This window comes from Oxyura jamaicensis, chromosome 4 (genome assembly GCF_011077185.1).
Source record: "Oxyura jamaicensis isolate SHBP4307 breed ruddy duck chromosome 4, BPBGC_Ojam_1.0, whole genome shotgun sequence".
In the NCBI taxonomy this organism is placed as follows: Eukaryota; Metazoa; Chordata; class Aves; order Anseriformes; family Anatidae; genus Oxyura; species Oxyura jamaicensis.
The window spans coordinates 82,331,943-82,352,529 of NC_048896.1; the positions used below are offsets into that span (position 1 = coordinate 82,331,943).

General features: G+C 41.0%; 1 protein-coding gene across 1 annotated transcript; it reads left to right on the plus strand.

The window, feature by feature from the left end:
- Nucleotides 1–8,022: 8,022 nt before the first annotated feature.
- Nucleotides 8,023–19,314, plus strand: HS3ST1 (heparan sulfate-glucosamine 3-sulfotransferase 1). Its single transcript, XM_035323964.1, has 2 exons — nt 8,023–8,225; nt 16,557–19,314. The coding sequence occupies exon 2, from the start codon at nt 16,685–16,687 to the stop codon at nt 17,645–17,647; it is 963 nt and encodes a 320-aa protein (XP_035179855.1). The 5' UTR covers nt 8,023–8,225; nt 16,557–16,684; the 3' UTR covers nt 17,648–19,314.
- Nucleotides 19,315–20,587: the final 1,273 nt, after the last annotated feature.

Sequence of the window (20,587 nt, forward strand, 5' to 3'; positions counted from 1 at the left end):
GCACACCCTAAAGGTACTACCACCTTTTACAACCCAAAGCACCTTGAAATGTGGAATCAGATCAAGACCTGAATGAGACCAGAACAACCAAATGTTACTCTAACAGTGAGTATGAAAAGGTAGTCGTGTGGGGTTCCTCCCCAGCTCTATAAAGGAACTTTGCAGTGATGCCAGTCCTAAGGATATAATAAAACATCTTTTGTTCAGTCCAGTCCAGCTGCCCTTCAGTCAGGATGGCCCTATGAAAGACACACTGTGCTATGGCTAAGCAGATAGTGGTCTCATGATTTTTCTGATTATTTTGATATTGCAAAATTTTGGTGATGGTGTTTGTTGTTGTTGTTGTTTGTTTTGTTTATTTTTTCTGTTCAGCATTTAATAAGTCTGAGGGCTGTTGGTGGACACTCTTGCAACCAGGGAGCCAGGATGATCTTAGGGTACTCACAAATGCAACCAGCCCTCAGGATGCTAAGTAACTAGCAAAAGAATCAAGCCCAGAAACTTAGAAAGCTCTAGGCAGGATTTCACAAACAAATTGGTTTCCTTCAATCTCCAGCAAGAGCTATTCTCAGCTGAAGTATTCTGATGTGACTATATGATTTGGGTAGATATTTCAGCTGAATCTGTCTAACCATTTTTAGTTTGTACCTTCTAAAAAGGGCTGCGAAGAGCTCGTGTCAGCCCGGTCCCTCAATGTCTAGGAAACCTGATTCCATCTCTGTACAACGCAAACAGCCATACTGAGAAAGGTAATGAGTTTCATTAAAGCTGTAGTTTCTAGTAAGCAGATAAAAGATTTGCTTTTCATTCTTTCTAACAAGTGAAATAGGGAATAAATGTTCTTCCCCTGTAGCTAAAGAAATTTGAATCAAGTCCAAACAGCTTTTCTATTGAATTTATACAAACAGCAGCTCTAAACTCATAAAAATATATCACTGTGAAACTTACAAATACGGCTTCATTTTATTACCCTTACAACAATAATTTGGAGCAATAAATATTTTACACAGAACTTGTCTTATGTCTGCAACTTGGGTCATGTAATTTCCTTGGACTTCACTCTGTATCTGGAACTCATAACCTAGTTGGTCTGTGCCTGGAAATCCTAATGATGGTAGAGGCAGCTAGTTATATGCAATGATAGACCAGCCTACGTTATATACGAGTTGTATTTAATAAGACAAGATCAACCTTTCTTTTTCTCTGTTGAACCTATCTTTCTCTGCAAGGTCAGTTGATTACTGTGGAATCCCTTGCAAACTTAGGTAACGATCTGAATCAGTGTGGCAGAGTTGAGCCTTAAGGGTTAGAGACCATCACAGAAAAAAAATGAAAAAAAAAAAAAAAAAGTCTTTTACACACAACAGTGTCCTAAAAGGAACACAGTTATGCTTGATATAATCTGCTAGGTGAAAGCATTCAGCCTTGAACAGTGTCTGATAAAGACTACAAAGCATACAGGTGCCTGGGCATGTTCTTTGCATCTAAGGTAACCATACCTCTGCTGTGCTATTGCAACACCTTAAATGATTTTTAGCGTTAAGAGCAATCACAGCTTGCTTTGGGCTTCCAGTCCATCTAGTGACGTTATGTCCTATTTGAAATAAGCAGAGGCCGCACACATTTTTTCCCCATAGTGTTAACCCAGGGCACACTGGGTCGCTGCCTTGGTCCTGAGCAGGTAACACATCATGCTGCATAGGGAAAGGATGGCTAGAAAGCGTCCCATCGCTCCCCAGCACTTATGAAAACACACAGTATGCTTCACCTCCTGCCAACTGTGTGAAAGGAAAGTGGGCCATCTCCTTACCCACTTTTAGTCCCTTTAAAGCTGGCAGACATCCCAGACAATTCAACGGGGAGCAAAGTGCCTTCATAACCACGGTGCTATCAGGCTCCTAGACAACTGTGGCACAGTTTTCTGCTCTCTGTGCCCTGCCCATGTCACACACTGGAGGCTAGGCAAAGTCTAGCCCTTAACAATAAAGGAAATACTAGAAGAAACAGGTAGAATAACCTACCTTATGAGGTTTGTATTTGAGTCACAGAGAAAACATTCAGGTGGAATCCTTTCCTTTACCTAAGCAAGAAAAACAGTAGAGTATGCTTCAATTAGAATATGCAGATTAGTTCTTTCCTATTACCATTAAGTTCTCACAGATCATGCAACACAGGCGTGACAGGGGTTTGCTTCTAAAGCAAGCAGAAATGATACAAAAAGAAAAAAAATCTTGTAAAATATATTCCAGCAGGTGGCAGGTACAGGCAAACAAAAGGGGACAGCACAAATGCAGAACACTATTCTCAATCACAGCAACACTCTCTAAAAGCTGAGATGGAAATAGCATAATATTGTAATCCTGAAGAGCATTAAAATCTTACTCTTAATATAATTCAAGGCCAGGTTTTCCTAACTGAGAGTAGCCAGAAGACTGAGCAAAGAACTGACTTGTCTTTTTGAGACCACCTGGCTCTTTCCTTATATTTGAATATGGCTGTGACTAGAAAAACGTATGTCTCTCAGGCTGAACATATAATAAATCTAGACAGCACAAGAGGCTTTTTGCCATTGACATTTTGACATGGTTAGGCACTGCTGAAAACAGGGATCCTAACCCTTTCTCACCAGCTCTCGGCCACAGGCTGGATCTAGCTGGGGCAAAGCCTCATTGCTTTTGAAAGCAGCAGGAAACAGTTCTCTTTGGTGGTGGCACTGGGGGTTTTCTGCTGCTTTGGCAAACTCAGACACCCAGAAAAATGTGTCTGGAACCAAAAAGATGGGGAGGGGGAAGGACAGACTGGCCCTCTTCAGCACCTGTAAGCCCTGCTGTCCTTACAAAGCTCTACTCACTTTGAGATGTCACCCTGAACAGAAAGATGGGAAAATCTGCACTGCAGCAACTAGTCCATGCTCACCACTGCCTCTCTTGTCCTGAGCTCTCGTCACCCACACAGACTGCCCTGTACCAATTATCACTGTGTATCTATCCTCTTTCTCTTTATATAGCAATCCCATACCGTAAAGGGGTACATTCTCAAAGGCAAAGGCTTAATTGCTTGCAGAGCTGTAATAAGTCTGACACGTCTTCTGGAACTTGGATCTCATCCATTGTCAATTTACTACTTATCTTTTATTTTCCCTTTACTTTGTTAAACCAAACATTCTTCAGATTGTGTAGAAGCCATCATCTGTAGTCTTGCATCACTAAGTAATAATCCCTATTTCTTATTACAAGCAGCACTTCAGTTATGGAAAGGAAAAGATGGGTCTTATATGTTTATACTGAACGACAGGATTTTGGCAGGCCTCTTACTTACAGCAGTATAAACCTCAGTGCTCCACAGTCCTTGGCTCCTGGAGCTTGAAGTACAAACTTGAGAATGTTTTGTCTAGAGAAAATGTATTAGCAGGCAATGGCATTACTGCGTGTTTAAGAGAGACCATTTCAAATCAAATTCTCAGCTGTGCTATGTGGAATCTTCAAACTAATCCTTTATTTATTTCACTGGAAAATTCAATATTATCACTGAATTACCATTCCTTTTCCCTTTTCACTTTAAAAGTTCCCTTCCGCATACCTCACGTTCCACCTAGTTTTCAGAAACGCACCTACACAGCAAGCAATGCTGTCATATCCAACCTCAACACCTCGTAAGTTCTTGCCACTGGGGTTAACAGAAAACCAAAAATTGTAGGAAAGGGGAAAAATGTAAATGTAGTTCAGCTGAGCAAGGGCTGGCTTATGACCTCACACTCCCAACAATATACAGCATTGTTCCATACTTTCCTTTGCTTTTCATGTCCTTTGCTTTTCACACCAAAATGGTGCATTTCTCATGTCTAGATGTCTCAATGTCATTTCTTCATTCTAGTCCTGAATTTGACCTGTCTTCTTGACACTTTAGACCTGAATTAACATATCTGTTATTTCCTAAATTTAAAATAACTTCAGAATATATATCTGTTTAAATGTATTTTATAACTCAGCTTCTGAATTCCCTTAGCTTCCTGTATTATACTACTTCCTTCCTGCTTTCCCCTGAGTATTTCCCAGTGGCAAAACCTAGAAATCTGTGAGCTTGAATTGTCTTAAATTGCTTAAGTCATAACTGCATTCCTTCAATCTGACAAATGTATGTACACTTTGTTATGTAACAGGCAGCACCAATGGAGACCACACAGAGGAAGCTTTAAGTATTGCTCAATTAAGTAATTTTCATGCCTATGCTTTCTTCTTCAGCTGTCTTCCACCTCTGCATTTCCAAAACACTGTGACAAACAGTGGAGTGGTGGCACAGGGGGTGGAAGAAACTTTTCAAACCCAGTGGAGGAGTTCGCTCACTGGTGCCTATGACAGCACGAATCCATTGCTGTCCAGGCTGTGTTTGAAACAGCTTCAGCCGGTCCCAGAGCTGTTAAGCCAGCTGCAAAGCACACCTCCAGCTCCATCTGTGCTACAGCCCCTCCTGGAAGCTGCATTGCTTCCCGTGAGTCACCACCTCCTCATTCGCCACTGCAGAGGCATCCCACATCTGCTCAGGGAAGCCTGGTGCCTTCCTGTCTCCAGCCCTGTCCCCAGATTTTCTGACCCTGACTCTGAATGAGTTGGTATCTCAGAATTGTTTTCTCCAAGCAGGCTCCTGTTTCATTTATTGCATGGGCAGAACACCTCTTTCTTTACAGTGTATGACACATGCCAGTCTTCCAGGATATAATGGAATTTCGGTATCATCGGAGGCCCCGTTTTTCACATCCTCCTTTTCAGACTAACGAGGGAAGTGTAAATGAATATCGGCAACATTGCACTGATAATTTTAATTTCCTTTCTTATTCTTTTGGCTTTAAGAATTCTCATTTCCTTTTTCTAGATTAGTCATTATTCAATCAACAGAATAAAAATACAGCACGTGTATAGTTACTGTATCACTTCTACCAGTTTCCCCACAGTTGAAGAGACACTGCCACCATCACGCTAAACAATTCTGCTTTGAGGAAATTGCAAATTTGCTTGATAAAGAGAAATATGCAGTCAGAACAGGTCAAGACTTTCATAAAGCATCAGCTCTAGTAACCAGAACATTTGAATTGAAGAAGTAAGGGCTATATGTCAAGGGCACTTGAAATAGCTTAACAGCTGGGGAACTGATAGATCTTGAGACCATATTGGCAATTGGGGTTCCTCATCATAGCATTCTGAAATTGTTTCCTGTATGAATGTTAAGGATCAGTATTAGACTCATGAAAATCTGTGAAAAGTGAAGAAAAAAAAAATAAACTGAAGTTACTTGTGCCTAGACAAAATGCCTTTCAGTGAGATGCAGTAAGAGATCCCTTTCTTTAGCTTATCCCCTGCCCCCACACCCAAAAAAAAAATACTGAGAAGGTACTTAATTAGAATAGAAAGTACATTTGGGGGCAAAACATATCTTTACCTAGGAAGGTGATAATATAAAGCAATGGCTTGGAGCTACAGTTAGATACTGCCAAATTAAAAGGTGAAGATACTTTCTACTGTTATTTTGATACTGAAGATGGTTCACAATTGGAACAAACTACCTAAAGAAATTGTGATTTTTTCACCTTTTGATTCTTCTATATCTAGACTGGATATTAAACATGAAATAGGTATCACAGTATCTGATCTAGAGATCACACGGAAGAAACAGTGATCCTTTATGACTAAATCATGTGCTGAAGCAGTTGAACGGTACCTAAGCATTTTGGATTTCACCTGCCTGCAAGAAGACCAAAACACACTATCATGCCATAAACAGCACAGTTAATCAGCAAAGCTAATCTCAAATGAAATTTCTCTACTGTTTCTCTACCGGACTCTCAGACTCTCATGTTTATACTGAAACATAAAGGATTATATTAAAATACAAGTAAAAAGACTATTACTGTTGGTGGTGGGTGTGTTTTTTGTTGTTTTTTTGGTAGTAAACACAGTAGTGAAATATTCTCTTTACACATTAAAAATTAGAAGTTCAGTATTTGCAAATGTCTATTGCTGTTAAAGAAATTACACTGAAATGATTGAGGAAGCTGAAATACAGGAAATAACTGCTAAATATGAAAAAAACATTGAATAAAAGAAATTCATAGTTATAGTATCCTATCTTTCCTTGTACTTGTTTCCCGAAAACCTTTGACAAAATTCTGTTTAGAGATACCGAACAGAACTGAGTGAGTTTTATTCCTCAGATTTTCACTTGTTTATTTTACTAATTAATTTGGCTCTACAAAAGTATGCCTATTCAGGGCTGAGGCAGACAAACAGTTATAAACAAAACAGCTCCCCACGCACACCTACGTCCTTTAATCCATTTGAAATTGCTGGTGATACTTAAATAAACACAGCACCTTTGTTCTGCATTCCTCAGTAAGAGTCAGAATTAGAAAACAGAGTTCCATAACTGATTGCTGTGACTCCTGTTACAATACCACTGCACGCTAAGACTGAAGGAAAAGGATTTAAGAAATTCCACATGACGCAATTTTTACATAGCAGTAGTGCACTAAGCTGGTTTTTGGTGCAGAAAGCTGATGTGACCTGGTATTTCCACAGACCACAACTCAAGGAGTGCGCAAACAGCAAATACGTCACAGCCAACGGTCATGGTATCCTGCAAAAAGAGGGCCATTAGCCCACTTTAGGCAGAAATACGAGAGGCAATTTAAACCTTTCTCACCCACTAACTTATGTAACCTTATGAGCCCTCTCAGATGTACGGCTCATGCCAGCCTCCTGCCTAGCACACACGTGCAGTATGAGCCCAACCCTGCGGCGCCTGTGCAAACATCTCCACCAGCACTGACGGAACTTTAAACACCAAACCCTGAATCAATAAAATGACGTGCCATCGGGGAACAGCTCTCCAGCCACGTTGGTGAACAAGCGGCCACTCTTTGCAAAGCAAAGCTACAGTAGTAAAACTCCAGAACAGGATTAAAAAGTTTGGAACAGAAAATGTTTTTTAAAAAGTGTAAATCAGGGACTCTTATACTGACCCTTGGCTGCAGAGAGATTCTGGGCTGCCATCCAAGCACGTTAGGGGAGTGCTGAGCCATTATTATGCAAGTTACCTCGATGGGCAAACCGCCCTGAGTGCTGCGTACAAGCAGTACAAGTTGAGCATCGTTAGGAAGAGCCCAGCACTTTCTGACAGGAGATCTCACTGTCGGCCTGCAGGAAACCCCTCAGGAGGGCAGGGAGATAAACTGACCAAAATCAACTGAGAAATGAGCTCCCCCACTATATATACATATATATATATACATAGGCTTTTTATTACCAGTAAACTTCAAGTGTGTCTGCTGAATAAATGGATAGAGATGCAGTATGATAATGATACTTTTAACATATATTGACCTGAAAAATATACGTGTATGACATTTGGGCAAATAGAGACCTATTTAAGTGGATTAAACCTATGACTTTAAATAAATCCCTGGAAAACCTTTTTTTCCACTCCCCTTAGGAAGCCACATTTCTTACATTCAAGACATCCATCCTGCTTAACGTTCTAGCTGCTCAAAAAGCATTTCAATGGAAATAAATAAATAAATATATAAATAAAATCGAAGCCACCTTGTGAAGCTCAGAAAAAACATTTAGGAGGTATGCGCGAAGTAAATAAAACCGAAAGCGGACAGGCAGGTCTTATTCACGAGCACCCATACGGGTGTTATTTTTAAGGGTACATAAGGAGGCAGTCAGGGCGCTGCTTTCCGTGGCGAGGTACTCCCCCAGTGCCGCATCCCCCGAGCCCATCCCCGCACACGGCAGCGCGCTGGGTGCCGATCCGTGCACACACACGCCACCCCCCGCGCTGCTCCTTCTCCCCGCACCCCGCCACCAGGGCGCCGGATCTGGCCCCGAGGGGACCCGCGGCGCCCGGCGGCGGGGGTAGCGCAGCCGGGAGGGGGCCAGCACCGGGACCGGGGCCGTGTTTGGGGCCGGGGCCGTGTTTTGGGGCCGGAGGCGGTGCCGTGCCTGACGCGGCGGCGGGGCGGAGCGGGGGCCGTACAAACGGGCTGGCGCCGGGCGCTGCTCGCAGGAGGAGCGGAGCGGGCGGCAGCGGGCGCTCGTTGCACCGCCCGCCCCGCCGGCACCGGGAGCTTTTCCCACGGCTCCGCCACCGCCTCCTCCGCCGGTACCGGCATCCACGGGCGCCCATGGCACGGCGCGGAGGGCTCTGCCCCACGGCTCCGCGCCCCCGCGGTGAGTGATGCGCTGGGGGGGTCCCACGGAGAGCGGCCGGAGCTGCCCCGAGGAACGGGAGGGGAGATTGGGGCTGCGGCATCGGGGTGATGGGAGAGTCGGGGAGCGGTGCCCCCTGGGGGATGTGCGGTCGCTGGCACCCGGGGGTTGGCTGCTGGCGGGGCTGAGCTGCCCGCGGCACCTGCTCCCGGGGAGCGGCGCGGAGAAACCTGCCCCGCTTGCTGCACCGCGGTGCTTGCACTTGCTCACTGAGTCAGGAGCCGGCAGGTTTCGCTTGTCGTGGGGAAGGAGGGAAAAAATAAATAAAGAATGGGGAGAAAGTGGGGGAAGCGGTCAGCAGGACCTGAATTACAGATCCATCCAGATTTGGCCCCTAGGCGCTCTCTTTCCTTACCGCCTTGTTTTTCTTGTAGCTAAATGACAAGGGCATGCAAAGCCAGAATGTCAGGGTGTGGAAACGGCGTGGCGGAGCGCCGGGCTCCTACCTGACAGCAGAGCAACTTGCAAAAGCTCCCCCGAGCATCTTTGATCTGCTCCCATGCTGAGTGCCGAAGCTGGCCAGGTGCAGCGTGCTCGGCTGCAACCTGCCAAGCTGCGCAAGGCTGGAGGGCACAGACGTGAACTCGAGCTCACCCTTGTTTTGCCTAGAATAGGCAAACTGCCTGGACTAGCACAGGGCAGGCATGGGGGCACTGTAGTTCTCTGTGTATTTTTCAGGGTTAAGGCTGTGAAAGGTTCAAGTCTTCGTGGGGGGAAAAGGATGCCAGGAGGCAATACTGGTAGTTTCCAGCTGGAGGAGTCCTGGCAGGGCATTGTCTTGGTTTGGTCTTGTCTTCTAGTCATACAAAAGATTAGGGAAGGGCACCCAGCATGGTACAGGCAATTCAGTCACCTCAGCTGACTGGGAATTAAAATGTATGACTCCTTCCTCTCTGTTAGTGCAATGAGTTCAAGGCTTTCCCTGATACTAGACTTCCTTTTTGGATACTGGGGAGCAAAAAATAAGTAAATATCTAGGAAGTCTCATAAATACCAGGCTTAAATGGCATGGGGATGTGGTGCCTGCAGGGACCATCCTTCTGGCACAGGAGAGCCATTCATTGCCCACTCCCACTGCAAGACTCTGCAGTGTATGTGGCAAGAGAAACCCTTAGTAGAACAGGTTCAGTTCAGTATATGCCCATAAATTGTCTTGCTAAAACTGTCTTTCAAACTTAATATGCAAATTATATATTACTACTATATTTTATTTGCCAGCATTTCTTGCACTCTTGAACAAGTGTATTTCCCACATTACTCAGAAATGAGCACTTTTCAGTAAGAGTGCAGCTATGAACATCAGCTTCAGTTAGCTCTTTCCCATCCACCCTGTCAGTACCTACCTTTCTTTTTTCCTCCCTCTTTTTTGGAAAATGCAGAGGTTTTTGATAGTACATTGTCAAATGAATGCCTCCGGTCGGCAGCAGATTACACACGTGAAGCAAAGCCAGCTGCTGCAGTGGAAAGGCACTAATTTAACAGAGCAAATTCTGACCCTAGAATTGCCAGGCACTGAGCCATGTCCACACCTTTTGAGGATGCTACATTGGTTGTTCCAAATTAACCATATTACACAGACTTTTTGGAAAAGCAGAGTAAATGAAAAACAGTTTTCCAATGCATAAGAATACATGCATGTGTAAATACAGAGAGGAAGACAAATGTTTTTTAGTGTGACTAGCCAGGGATCTCGCCCTCCACTCTCCCAGAAATGCTGCCCAGAGCCAAGAAGCTCCCAGAGCCCCAAATTGATGCATTTCCCTGAAAGGTTTGATAATTAAAGAGAGCAAGAAAACTGAGAATATCCCTGGGCAGCCCAAAATGGAAGATCCTGCTGGGTCACCTCACTTCTCACTCCAGAGCATCAGGGTTCTCTCCAGGACACCACACAGTGCTTCACTCAGTAAATGGATTGGTTTAGCTAAGTCTAATGCAGTGGCGACCTCACCAGTACTCTGCTCCAGTATTAGTCTGAAGTCAAGTAGCAGGAGGGTGGCAGACATAAATCAGCTTGGAGTATGATCTCTAAGGTTACTTAGAGGTTTGTTCATTTGTTCATTCTTTTGGTTTTTATCGTTGCTTTCAATGACTTGCTGCATTTGAGATAGGGCCCATGTTGACAGAGTGGTAAGAAGTTGCTTGGCAGGGGTAATGAAAGGGGGATTGTTGAATATGCTGTGTTCCCTTTTTCAATCCATTCAGTTCAGGTGAGCCTTTGTATGGAAAGGGAGCAAGACAAGATAGAGCCATCCTTTCACGCAGGTTATTTCCCTGGGGAAAGTTTCAGTGAATTAGAAATCAACTTTATTAACTGTGCAATACATCTCTGCTTCCCAGTTAGATTGTGACCCATTTTGCTTGGGAAGTGGGAAAACTTCTAGATTTTGAATTTAATGTTTGGGTTTATGAGGGTACAGAGAAGGCACTGATAGAATGTACTTCCCGTTCCCTTGATGAAGGACAACATTTGAGTCCTGCAAGATATTAAGGGATTGCTAGAAGGAGGTGGTAAGGGGATTCCATACTAGCATTCAGTACAAAAAAAATCTATTCATCTTGAGCTTCTCAGGTTTATTTTTATTCTGCTGTGATGTCCCATTTTCCTTTCACCTGCATGAGGTTCTCTGAAATGTAGGGTATTCTCTCTTCTAAAAATGTCTATGATTTCCTGGCATGAAACATTGCAGTGGTCCAGTGGTTGACCTTAAAAAAAAAAGAGTTCATGTTATATATAACTACAGTCTATTATTAATTTTCTACTCTATTGCTCACACTGGAGCTGAACTCCTCCTTTAGAAGGCACGAACCAGTGACCTAGCTAATTTGTATAAACTCTATTTATCACAGCAGGTGCAGAAATATAGCAGATCTCAGCCAAAAATACTTCCTACCAAGTCAACCTTTCTAAGCTTGCTAAGTTCTCCTAACCAAAATTTAGAGACTTTTTAAGGAATATTTCTAAAGTCTTGGAGCCCGTAGACAATATATCATCATAACCACACTGAAATTATGAATAGATTTCATAACATGCTGACTGCAAAAATTAAATCCATGGTTTTATCTCTACTGGTTAAGCAGTATTTTTTAATACAATTTATGAAATGTAGTCTAAGTAACTAGGCAGTATCATTTAGGCACTTTAATGCAGATTAATACAGTTTCTTATCTTTTCACCTCCCCTCTTAATGCACAGATGGCTTTTTTAATATATAATTAGATCAATAGTTTATGCACCTAGAGATCTATGGCTTCAGTAGTATACAGCGCTATTTGACTTCTTATAATTTTCTCTGTAACACTAAAGTAGGTGATTGCATATAGTTAATTAATAGAAACTAAGTTTAAACATTTCATTGGCAGATGTTGCTTTAAGCAACTTTACTAAAACGTGATTTGACAACAGTGTGGAGTAAGTGTGGGAAGCATTTCTTCATGAAGAGGACATTATGAGGCAGTTTAATTATGAAAAACATTTTTTTTCCTTGGAAATATATTCTGCATTTTGCTGTTTTATAAACTAGATCAGATGAAAAAAAAAAAAAAAAATGCTCCTTTTCCATTCAGGAAAAGCTCTTGACTAAGCTGTAAGTGATTGTCGTGTGTTTTATGCTACCTGGAGACAAAATGTCACTTGAAAGAGCTTATATAAACAACTGAGGAATATATATTATGGCAGACACCATCTATCCTGGGAGGCTAGGAATACATACTGTTCGTATCAATGACTTGACAGATTTCAAGTGCAGTTGATCTAGTTCAGGTTTTTTTAAAATGTGACCCTGAATACAAATGTTCAGATCTCTGACTCTTCATCAGTGTAGGAGGTTGTTTGTAGGGTTGGTTAACTCGATTTTGGATTTCTTTTTCCCATTATAAGAAGCCAGTGCAGTACATCTCTGAGTTGTACCTCACAGCTACTTCTAACCAGCAATGTCAATCTGACTACTTGTAACCACTAATGTTAATCTGATTACTGAGTGCCCAAATGTGCACTTGTAAAGGAAAGTAAAACCCACAAACTGTCCTGAGGTTCTGTCATGTCTACAGTGCTAAGCATACTGTGATGAGCAGAATTTCTCCCTCCAGTTTTCAGCTCTGATCTCCCTCTAGAGACAAATCTTAGCAACTGACCTACAGTTCTCAATTGGGCCACACTGGGTTTTTGTAGATACCTATGCAAAGATCCCCCCAGCAAAGATCCCCTCAGCTTCAGCTCTGCAATGAGAGAAACTGAGAATGTCTGAAACTTATCGGGGTCTTCCTCAGTCCCTGGAGGACCATAAAAAGGTACAGCTTCTGTTTAGTGAAGGTGAAGACACCTGCATGTGAATGGTAAAGATACAGTAGTTCTTGCAGTCAGTGTCCTGGCAGCAGCTGTGCGTGTGTGTTGAGAGATGGTCAGAAGCAATAAAATAGCAATACATCTTCAAAGAACACTGTGATATACTTAAAAGTCATTGAAATATGACAGCTGTACCCCTCATACTGCAGTTAGTGAGAAAAGGTTCCATTTATTTCTAAATTACTATTACTTTTGAAGTGGTTATAACCTTAATGAAAGCTGATTTGATTGGCAATGTCCACACTGAATCTTGTTGAATAAATAGTATGGCACATTTAGCTAATTAATTGGAGAAGGCTGAAGAACAGATTAAGAAAAAGCAATCAGACTTTTTGAATAGTCTTGGTGTAATCTTCAAAGCACCATTTAGCATAAACTGTGCTTCTTTTACCAACTTGTTCGTTTACTTGTAGCAAATACAATAGTAATGACTGTCAGTTAAATTTCTGTATTAATCTGGAATACAAAGTCACTGAGTGCAGTCATGTATGCTCTGCATGACTCGTGGAGGCAGTGAAGAGAATTCTTAAAGCAGAAAAGTAATTTGGCAGAGTGGCTGCTATCAAATCTTCAGTGCATGCTTATTATTGTTGAAACAGTTTTTCAGACCTACAAATTATAAAGCTCTGGAATACACATTTGCATCATTTTATATAAACTGCTGTAATTCTAGCCACCAAATTGTAGATCTGCGTAAAGCATTAAAGAGAGCAGAAGAGAAGAAAGCTGAACAGCAACCAATTTATATGCAGTTTAATTCCTGGACACCACTTTGCCTACACAACACATGTTTTGTGCTGAATTTAGAGGAACACTCATGTCCATTGTGTGGCATTAGTCTAACACAACACAATAATTGGTTCAGGTATCAGACCTACACAGTCTGAAAGAAATGAGAGGAAGAGAAAGAGATGGCAGACAAAGCTTTATTGCTAGCAAGTAAAGCAACAATAGCACGGAGGTACTTTGAATGGCATAATTACTGACATGGTTCATTGGGTGTGCATAAAGAAAGTAACTGCTACAGATCCTGATGCATGCGTGATATGCACCTGAACAAATAGTTGGGGAGGAAGAAAAAAATCAAATTCTGTATGTCTGAATTATAGGATACTTCCATGTTATTCTGAGGACTCACACTGCAACTGAAGACAGTTGTTTTGTTTACTTAGAAGATAATATTCCCCCCAAAAAAGTATTTTGGTTAAGACTACCTGATGTCAGTCCCTTGGTACGACACCTGTAATATCCTGCAAGTCTGATTTTGAAGAGTGATGTCAGCCAAAATAAAAGTAGAGCCACAGTTAGAAGAAACCTTTGGTCTTACTTCCTTCAAACATTCCCATGCTTCCCACCATGGGAAGGCTTGAATAAAAAAGTTGGCAGCTGAATACTATGCCAACTATGAATTTAAAAACAAACAATCCCAAGGAATTGGTGTATATAACTCATTATTATTATTTTATTTTATTTTTTAAAAAAGTGTTCCCAGCAGCGTGTTGTCATTCATATCTGATAATAGTAGCTCAAAGTTAATCTTTCCAGAGGAAGACTGCCTAGCATGCAACTTGGCTACTTGGCTGTTAGCATAGCATATTTCATTCCGACTGCTAAGAAATAAGGGTTCTTACTATTAGGCTTTTACTTAACTCCTTTCAACATCAATTCAACCTGTTCCTCACTGAAATCCTATTACGCTTTTCCATTAAGGTGTTAGGACAACGACTCAGGCTTACTATTTATGGAGCTTGTAACTCTTAAAATATACTCTGCAGTAAGTGGCTATTCCTTTAATCTGTGACCTTAAAATTCAGGAAGAGTTGGTGTTTTGTTGCTTTTATGTTCTGAGCTGCCCATCATTCACTGATCTAATTAAACCACTTGCTCACGTTGCTTCTAAATATGGTGGCAGCATAGCTCAATGTGGACATCCAGCACAAAGCACAAATACAGCTATTCCAAATTGTCTGTCACCCAATCCACCCCTCCACAACACCATTAGTGAGATTTTCTTGAAACTGAAGTAGATTTAGCTGAGAATGGTGAAGATGGGGAAAGTGGAAAATTAATGACAACCAAAATGCAGCTCCTCCAACCAGATAAAACTCTTAGCAGTGACCAAAAATGGGAGAACAGCAAATTCCTTTGTAAAGTTTTTTTCATATCAGACATCACAGAACAGCCTAGGGCACAATATTCTGTCCAGAACAGAGCATGGTCGTGAACCCAAAGCCCACAAGCACCTGGAGAAGCACATGCTCTGACTTCAGGTGTGTCATGGCCCTTTGCTTCCCTCTCCTCCCAACCTTAATTTCTGCTTCTTAACAATACCACTGCCTTGTAGCCCTTTAAAAGTGATTAGAAAAGGGAAAGCAGAAAAGTAATAATCAGTAGCAAGCATCAGGAAGCAAGCCTGCTTCATTCAGGATGAAGTCATGACCTCTGTAAACGCAAAGCTATCAAACAACTTTCTACATCACTTGGAAACACATCATTAGTTCTTGTCACACAGGGACTTATCTTATTGTGGAAAAGTCATTAGTATCTTTTCAGATTCTCTGGAGAATTTCCAAAACCTAGCCCTTGCATTTCCTCAGGTTGTTCATACGTAATTTCGTATTTCAGCCCTTGGTAGTTAGTACAGTACACATTGTCCTGAGCTTAAATTCATAATTACAGTAGCCTAGTAAGACAAAGCAGTCAGATGCTCTAACATTGTGGCTTCTACTTCTACATGGAGTTAGACAATACCACAGACATACTTACAGCAGCCTCTGCTGAGCTTATACCACTTCAGAAAGCCTCCAAATTTATGGAGACTGTATACACAGCCAGCTCATAACATGACAGTCTAACAGGTTTGCTATATGTGAGGCCATTACCATTTCATTTTGAACACTGCGTTAAGAAACCTGACCTTTACCTTTGAATTTACAGAATCACAGAATGGTTAAGGCTGGTAGGTATCTCTGGAGGTCATCTGGTCCAACGCCCCCTGCTCAAGCATGGACACCTAGAGCAGGTTGCCCAGGACCATGTCCAGGTGGCTTTTGAAGATCTTTTTAGTTGTAGTATTTAGTAGCCTTTTGATAAATAAAGAGTAAAGATGTTTACATCACAGCAGCTTGCTGCCAGACTCTGGAAATTATCTGCAGCAATATCCATTGTGTATCTTCTTTCCTGAGTATTTGGACTGAGACCACAGCTCTTCTTGCATTTTGTTGATGCAGTCCTACAGTAGTCTGCAGTACTATAGCAGCAGCAGAGTGCATAGCACCTGACTCCTCAGAGACCCTAAGCACAGCAAACAAGTGCTTCACTTAAAAATCATACAAAAATTCACCTTTTCCGTGGTCTACTACTCACCCAGAGCTCTTCTTAATTTCTATGGGAAGGTCACATTGTTGTAGAAAGTTCTCTTCATATATTGTGATCCTTTTTTCCTCAGGAGGCATTACTTTCAGATTGCCATCATGTGATCCCTTAGGAGACTACAAGACCATCTTTGAGGAAACTATCTTGTTCAAGCCCATACTTTTTTTCTTTTTAGGTCTTGTTTCTAAAATAAACCTGTTGTTGAAATTGACCTACTATTCTTGCAGATTTAAATACAAATACAAAAAAAATTTCTTGCAGTAGTGGTTCAATTCCATTGAAATCAGATTTAAAAAAAATAATAAAAGTTACCTCTGAATGAATCTTGGGTGCAAGAAAAAAAAATGATTCAGAATGTTCATGTCTCCTGGTGACTGGAAATCATTTTCTCGTGGCATTATTTTATGTGCCTGTCTTTAAAGAGTTTAATTTTACCCAGTGATTTATGAGCCTAGAATTGTGAAAGCTAAAGAAGTTTGTTCAGTTGTGAAAATCAAAAGATACTTGCAGTGTGGCTTTAGTAGTGATATATCAGAGTATAAAATAATGTGCCTCTCTTCTTTTTTTTCTCTCAGCAAAGTTTCCGTTTGAGAAATACGCATCCACTCAGCAAAACAAAAACAAATTTTAAAGGTTGTTCTCGGTGGAAATCACTCCATGCCCCATTACCTGCTTAAGTGAAACCAGACTAAGAACTTCTGTCATGGCAGCTTTTCTGCTGGGAGCTGTGTTGCTTATTGTTCAACCTCAGATAGTGCCTTCCAGACCGGCTATAAATTCAAAGGCTGAGACTTCTGCTCAGTCTGTTCAGAGAGAGCTTTTAAAGAAAACATCTCAAAAAAATGACTTCAAGGAAAACATACATTCTAATGGATCATGCCGGCAGCTGCCACAGACTATCATTATTGGAGTGAGAAAAGGTGGAACAAGAGCTTTGTTAGAGATGTTGAGTCTTCATCCAGATATTGCAGCAGCAGAAAGTGAAGTTCACTTCTTTGACTGGGAAGATCATTACAGAAATGGATTGCAGTGGTATATTAATCAAATGCCATTCTCTTATCCGCATCAGATCACAGTGGAAAAAACTCCAGCGTATTTCACATCACCTAAAGTGCCTGAAAGAGTTTATAACATGAACCAATCTATGAGACTACTCCTTATTTTAAGAGACCCAAGTGAGAGAGTACTATCAGATTACACCCAAGTGTTCTATAACCACATGCAGAAGCACAAGCCGTATCCATCCATTGAACAATTTCTGATTAAAGATGGTGAACTCAATGTGGACTACAAGGCAATAAACAGAAGCTTATACTACATTCACATGCAAAACTGGTTGAAGTATTTTCCCCTTGATCATATCCACATTGTAGATGGGGATAAGCTAATCAAAGATCCCTTTCCAGAAATAGAGAAGGTAGAGAGATTTTTGAAATTATCACCACAGATAAATGCTTCAAACTTTTATTTCAATAAAACTAAGGGCTTCTACTGCCTAAGGGACAGTGGGAGGGAACGTTGTTTACATGAGTCAAAAGGACGAGCACACCCACAAGTAGATACCTGGTTACTCGAGAAACTGCATGAATATTTCCATGAACCCAACAAAAAATTTTTTGAGCTCGTTGGCAGAACATTTGACTGGCACTCATTTGTTGCAAGTTAGTGGTGAGCTTCAGAACCTATGTTCCAGTGTACATCTAGAAATTTTAAAAAGGGCATTTATGCTATAATTTATTTGTAAAAATCCGTAAATACTTCTGTACAGTATTAGATTCACAATTGCCATATATACTAGTTATATTTTTCTACTTGTTAAATTTGAAAGCATTTTGTATTGTTTTTCATGGTTGTTAACATTGTGTATGATGTGTCTATATGAAGAAACTAAATTATTTCACTGCAGAAGATGCTCTCTTGAGAACGTGTTGTCTTTTTAATAAATAAGAAGTTCATTTCAACAAAACCCTTCAGAATTATTTGAATACTTCGGTCTTTCTGGACTATTCTGGACTTTCTCCTCTAACTGCTAATGAATATGCTAAGCTTTACATTTCCATTTTTCTTGCTTTAAAATGTGGTCTAATTTCTTATCTGAAAACGTTGTTGTAATTTGAAAATTGTTCCATCCTCCTTTATAAAATGATTTCCTGATAAAGTGGTACTTCTTGCACATGTTGGGACATGCACAGCCAAAGGATGATGGAAGGCTCTGTATCATAAAACATGTTAACAGCTGTACTTGCCTTTATAGTTAATGCTATAACAGTTGGTCCTCAAATTCTTTGGCAGTACCATGCTAGTTTCATGGCAGTTTTTTAAAGATTCTGTGGGGACCAGCTCATAAAAATCCAGAATTAAGTGCAGAAATATAGTCAACCTGAAAATTTTCTGCAGTCGATGAATGTACATATACTTGATAATGAAAGAAAGAGGTCTGAGAGAAGAATTTAAGCAATATGGGGAAAAATTAATGGTTGTTTATGACTGTTTCTGAATTTTATAGCACACTTATGCTTTCCCGTCACTGAAAATCAACACTTAACACCAGAAAAAAAAAAAAAAAAAAAAAAAAGCTGATCTATGTTCTAGCAAGCAGCAGCTTCATTCTTATAAATATTAACACACTTGTACCCTAGTGAAGGCTATTTTCTATGAGATGAGCAGCTGCTTCATGCAACTGGAAAGTGCTCATGGACTACCGTTCAATTAGTCTCCCTCCAGGAAACATGAAGCCAAGTCCTCGTTGCAGCCTTGTGTGTCATGGAATTAACCCCAGTCCTAGGAACTTTTATGGTCTTCCATCTGCTAAAAATAGAAGTTAGATGTTAGTACATTTGTAAAAATAACAGCTCTCCTTATCTACACTAGTTCTGCTGTCCTGTTAGCCACCATTCTCCAGAGTTAGAGTTAATCTTGTTTCCGCACAGGGTATACTAAAATACTTTCTTTATGAGCTCCTAATTTTCCTGTTTTGATCTAGAATATATCCATTGAACATTCAGTGGCAACACCCTGTACATTTGAACTTGCTACTGATTATTACAATCCTTTATAAAATTTAAAATTTAAATGTAGATGCATTAATTTTTCCTGGTGAGATGGTGCAAACTTGGGCACTGTGACAAGGTACCATCTGGATGCAAATATCCTATATTATGCTGCTTGCATGAAAATTTGAAGATGCTGCCCCTCTCCCTCCTGCTCCTTGTGCACCTGCCCAAGCTGTATTCAACCTCAGAGAGGTTGTTGGTGTTGTTTTATAAAGTAGACCTTTGATGAAAGCCTAAAATGAAATGGTATTGTACTCAATAAAATATTTTCTGAATTGCATCTTTCCTTTCTTCTTTATTCATCAGTTTCTCATTTGGAATGCCAGAAGTTAGGATTCAACTTCAGTTTAGACTCCAGTTAAATTTTACTTAAGAATTCAGCTGTAGCCTAGTGGATTCAGTGGAAATCAGTTGTTGGCTACTGGGTTGTTGCCTGCATGGTCCACTGCTGAGCCAGAAAATACAACAAAGGAAGACATGTTCTGGTGGCAATAATGTCAAATCTTTTGCAAGAGATGGATGCAAATAAAAAAAAATAAATAAATTACAGGCTTAAAGTACCAGGATGCTCCTATTAAACTTTGAAAAGAGAAATACTGGGGGGTTTGTGTAAGGAGGGGCTGTATATATGTTCTTGGCCACTTATTATTATCCCATTTCCTTGCTAACTCTGGACCTAAGAGATTTTGGCCCACAAGAAAACTTTCCACCTTAGTACAGTCCCACCTTCAATTTTGCCTTTGTAAAGCCCTGGACTGAGTCCACCACATTTACTAACTTTTTGCTGGGAAAGGAAGAAATGCTGCCCAGGTATGTGGCCATGTCGGTACTACCTTTTCAAAGAGCCAGCTGAATGCAAGAAGACAGGGATTCATCGACCTCACCTGTAGCAGGTCACACACATGGGGTGATAGAGCATATGATGTAAGCATATAATTGTGAATGCCACAGCAGTATTGACACCTGATGTTAGAACTGACAATGTTTTTAGATGTATAATGCTGAACTTGCCTGTAACTAACGCGGACACATCCTCTCATTCACCATCTCTATATGGGTTTATCTCTGTAGAACAAGGAGTATGAACCATCAGGTCACTGTTAGTATTAGGACCTTATGCCATGTTCTCTGTGGGATCAGGAGGAGGAATGAGGAATATGCTGAAGCATGAGCTTACAGTACTTATGCCCTTGATCCTAAGTGCAATGGGGCATACAGACAGTATGTATAACCAAATGTATATGCTTTGTGCAGGGATGGCATGATTGTACCTCACCCCAGAGCCTGTGCAGCTAGCTGTGTGATAGCTACTACAGGAATGGACAAAAATCAAATCCACACTAATAGTAAAGGTAAAATTGATTGGTCACAGATACCCTAAATTCAAGGGTCACAGTGCTTAAAGTTATGATTCTGAGTGTGAATTCTGTTTTACAGGACCTGCATTTACTTTCCACACATGCATCACTGTATTTTCTAAAAATGTGCTAAACAACAAAAAATCAAACAGAAAAAAGTGAAGAGATAATAAAAGAAACAGGCTGATACACATT